Below are 4271 nucleotides of genomic sequence, written 5' to 3'. Positions count from 1 at the left end.
ACCACTGGTGAATAAAGAAACTGCCTTGGCCTGTTGATAGGGCAGAACTTAGGTAGGTGGGGAAAACTAAACTGAATGCTGGGAGAAGGAAGGCAGAGTCGGGAGAAGCCATGTAGCCCCACTGAAGACAGATGCCAGAACTTTACCAGGTGAGCCACATCCTTGTGGCTATACACAGATGAATGGAAATGGGTTAAATTAATATGTAAGAGCTAGCCAATAAGAAGCTAGAGTCAAACAGTGATTTAATTTAGTTTCTGTGTGATTATTTCTGGGCTGAGCAGCCAGGAACCAAGTGGCCTCCTTACTACAGTGGAGTAATGTTGTACTCTATGTATACCATACATTTGTGTTTCTACTCATCTTTTGATGGACACTAGTGTTTACATATATCGCCTAAATGTATAATGATACAATGATTTACCAGATGTAAATGTTTATTTGAATTCCTAGGAGTGCATGCTTTTTTTTTTTTTAATTGAGAAAATGCTGTCATAAGATTGGTCAGTAGGCAATTCTGTAGGGGGCATTTTCTTGATTAATTATCAATGTGGGAAAGCCCAGCCCATTGGGAGTAGTGCCACCCTTGAGCAGGTGGGATAAGAAAGCAGACTGAGGAAGTCATGAAGGGCAGTTGAGTAGGTAGCACTCCTCCACGGCCACTGGATCAGTTCCTGCCTCCAGGTCCCTGCCCTGCCCTCCCTCATGGAGGACTGTAGGCCAGGTGAGCTGAAATAAATGCTTTCTTCCCCACGTTGATCTCAGTCATGCTGTTTGTCATAGCAACAGAAAACAAATTAGAAAAATTGGTACCAGGATCATGGGGGGTTGCTCTGTAGACCTGACCATGTTGTTTTTGGGAGGACTGTGAAAGGAATTTGGCATTTTGGGCTAGAATACAATTCAGTGCTTAGAGCTCACTGAGCTGCCATGAGCTTGGAAGGTGACAGGTGTATGTGGACACGGGATTTTCCTAGCACACTGTTGAAAACAAGCCCCTTCTTTTATGTAATGTTCTGGGTGCCCTGCTGAAAAGCACCTGATGTCTCTACTGTAGTCAACTGGTCTTGCAGGTGTGTACAATGTTTTGTACTGCGACACATCATTGTCATTATGTCCTTTAGTCCCACAATGCAGGAGGCAGAGTCAGGTGAGTCTCTGAATTTAGGGACATCCTGGACTACATATCAAGGTCTACGACAGGCAGGGTAACATAGTAAGACTCTGTCTCAAAATAATCCAAGTGCCAAACTACAACAAGCCCACAAAAATCTCCTAACATTTTATGATTTTCATGTTGCGGTAACACCAGATAAAGGACAGGGCACTGGAGAGATGGCCAAAGGGTTAAAGCACTTGTGTTCTTGCAAAGGACCTGGGTTTTGGTTCCCAGCATCCACATGGTGGCTTACAACATCCACAGGTACACACAAGGTGCACACAGTAAGTACAATGCTTATACACATAGAATAAGGAAATCTCAAGAAAACACAACAGACCAAAGTAATAGTATCATCCAAGTCTAGCTTGGTGAACTAATGAGTTTATTGGGGTTACTTCTGGGACATGGGTAAGGGGCTACTTTATAGGAGTAGGGGCTTCCACATACATATATATGCCCACCTGTACACACATACATAAACATATACATACATTTCCCCATAACATTATTTCATATTTATTTTACTGCCAACTACTTTATAGTGCCATCTTGCATGTTTCCCATAGCCCAATATATCTTCCTTTATGAGACCTTGCTCTTATGATCATTGTGTGTGTGTGTGTGTTAAGAAAGTGTGGTATCAGCTGTGTCCTGTGCACGCTGAGCCCCCAAACCTATGTGTTTGGGAGAAAGGGTACTGTATTTATATCTCAAAAGTATAGAAAATTTAGAAGAAAGCCTATTTTTCCTGTATCACTGTCAATACTTTATCCTGCTTCCAGACAAGCCACCATCACTCTCAGGTTATTTTCAAGGCAGAGAACACACAGTCACACAGGACAGGACACAGAGAGGGAATAGTCACACAGGACAGGACACAGAGAGGAAACAGTCACACAGGACAGGACATGGCAAGGGAAGCCCGGAGTGAGACTTGTCACAGGTGGTGCTTGCTTAGTCTTTTAGAAAGCACCTCTCGTTCTCGTGTCCAAGGGCTCAGTGACAGCCTCTGATGGAGGAGGGTCATGTGTCTACGTGTTAATTTCATTGGTTAATAAAGAAACTTCTTTGGCCTTTGATAGGCCAGCAGCTTGATAGGCAAAGTAGACAGAACAAAATGCTGGGAGAAAAAAAGCAGATTCAGGCAGACACTATAGCTATCCTCTCCAAGATGGACACAGGTTAAGATCCTTCCTGGTAAGCTACCACCTCGTGGTGCTACACAGATTATTAGAAATGGGTTAATCAAGATGTGAAAATTAGCCAGTAAGAGGATAGAGCTAATGGGCCAGGCAGTGTTTAAAAGAATACAGTTTCCATGTAATTATTTTGGGGTATAAGCTAGCCAGGCTGCCAGGAGCCAGGCGGGAACGAAGCCCACCAGCTCTTACTATAGGCCTCGGCCTCCAGCTTACCAAAGCATCACTCTGCATACAGGCCTCTGACAATGTGGTGTGTATTTCTGTAAAGGAATACTTTCTGTTCTTTTTATTATATTCTTTAATGAAAATTTACCAAGCAATTACTGAGTCAGAGCTGGCTAGAGGGCTTATTAGATAAGAGCACTTGATGCCAAAGCTAGCTCATGACCCAAGTTCAATCTCTGGGACTCCCATAGGAGAGAACTGACTCCCACAGGCTGGACTCTGACTTCCACATGCGCACTGTGGCACACATTTTACCCCCTGCCCCCCGCCTCAATCCCTGAACCAGAAAATGAGTACATGGCATTTTTACATTACAACACAACTCAATAAAGATTTAGAGAAAATTAATTCTTTGAAAAAAATGTCACAAATTCTGGCACTTCAAGCAATGTAATTGCTACACATCTTTTTCTTAAAAAGCTTGTTTCCAGGCTTCCTTGACTCCCTTAATGCTCTCCTTCTTCACGCACTTCCAGTACTCTTGCACACTCTGCTGCTGCGACACCTGCCACCCGAGAGATAGGTCAGTCACTGGGATCATGTCTCGTGGCCCTGCTTATTGCCTTCCCATACTTCTCTAAAGAAAGCTGAGGGTGGGTTATGTTGCCAAATGCATGTAATGAAACCCTATTTATTAATTTCTCTGAGATAACATGTGCTGTGGGAATCGGGATCCTTTTCTAATTGTAAATGAATAATCTTATGTTAGGAACACAAGCATCAGTTCTTGACCATCCCTTTTTCCTGGCTCTCTTCCTAACTATCTACTTACTGTCTGTGCAGATGCGTAAAGCCAAGTTATTCTGACACAAATTTATTTCATGAGAGTACTTCTAGTAGATCCTAATGCAAACAAAACTCTGGGCTTTCTCTGTCGCCCTCTCAGAGCCCAGCATGTGACTATGAGCAGCCACGACATGTACTGAGGGTTCTGCGTGCTTCATAGTTAGCTCCCTGCATGGTACTGTTGGTAAACTGATCATTTTCTTCATTATACAAATGAGGTATCCAAGGAACAAACTAAGTGGCTCTTCAAGATTCATCAGTTAGCTGCGTGGCTGTGGCGCACACCTTTAATCCCAGCACTCCGGAGGCAGAGGCAGGTGGATCTCTGTTAGTTCGAGGGCAGCCTGGTCTACAGAGCGAGTGCCAGGACAGGCTCCAAAGCTACACAGAGAAACCCTGTCTCAAAAAAACAAAAAACAAAAAGCAAAAAAGATTCATCAGTTAATACATGACAGGGCAGGATTTGAACCTAATGAGTCCAAGGTCAGTTCCAAAGTCAGATCTAAGGTCAGATCCAAAGTCAGACTCAAGGTTAGATACTAGGCTGTGATTTCTGAAATTAGATTCAGATGTATGTGAGTATGTGTACATTCAATATCAAGTGTGCATGTATGCCTGAGTGTGTGTGCATGCGTGTGTATAAGTATGTACAATGACAGAGGTCCGAGGACAGCCTTGGTTGTCATTCACTGGCCTGAAGCTCAAAAAGGAGGCTAGTCTGGCTAGCTGGCAAAACCCACAGACCCACCTATCTCTGTCTCTCCAGAAGTGGGATTCTAAGTACATGTCACTGTGCCTGGCATTTACCTGGTTCTGGGAACCAAACTCAGGTCCTAACTAATGGGACCATTTCCCCAGACTCAGGTTTGTTTTATTTATTTATTTATTTATTTATT

General features: G+C 43.4%; 1 protein-coding gene across 1 annotated transcript in view; it reads right to left on the bottom strand.

Moving 5' to 3' along the window:
* Positions 1-1495: 1495 nt before the first annotated feature.
* The window catches only part of Micu2 (mitochondrial calcium uptake 2), a 90655-nt gene continuing 87879 nt past the window's right edge, over positions 1496-4271 (bottom strand). The window contains exon 12 of the mRNA XM_005355420.3: positions 1496-3094. Coding sequence (XP_005355477.1) covers positions 3002-3094 — 93 coding nt within the window. The 3' untranslated portion in view covers positions 1496-3001. The remainder of the gene's footprint in view (positions 3095-4271) is intronic.

Source organism: Microtus ochrogaster, chromosome 17 (genome assembly GCF_000317375.1).
Source record: "Microtus ochrogaster isolate Prairie Vole_2 chromosome 17, MicOch1.0, whole genome shotgun sequence".
NCBI classification, from domain to species: domain Eukaryota; kingdom Metazoa; phylum Chordata; class Mammalia; order Rodentia; family Cricetidae; genus Microtus; species Microtus ochrogaster.
This window is presented reverse-complemented; position numbering and strand designations above follow the sequence as displayed.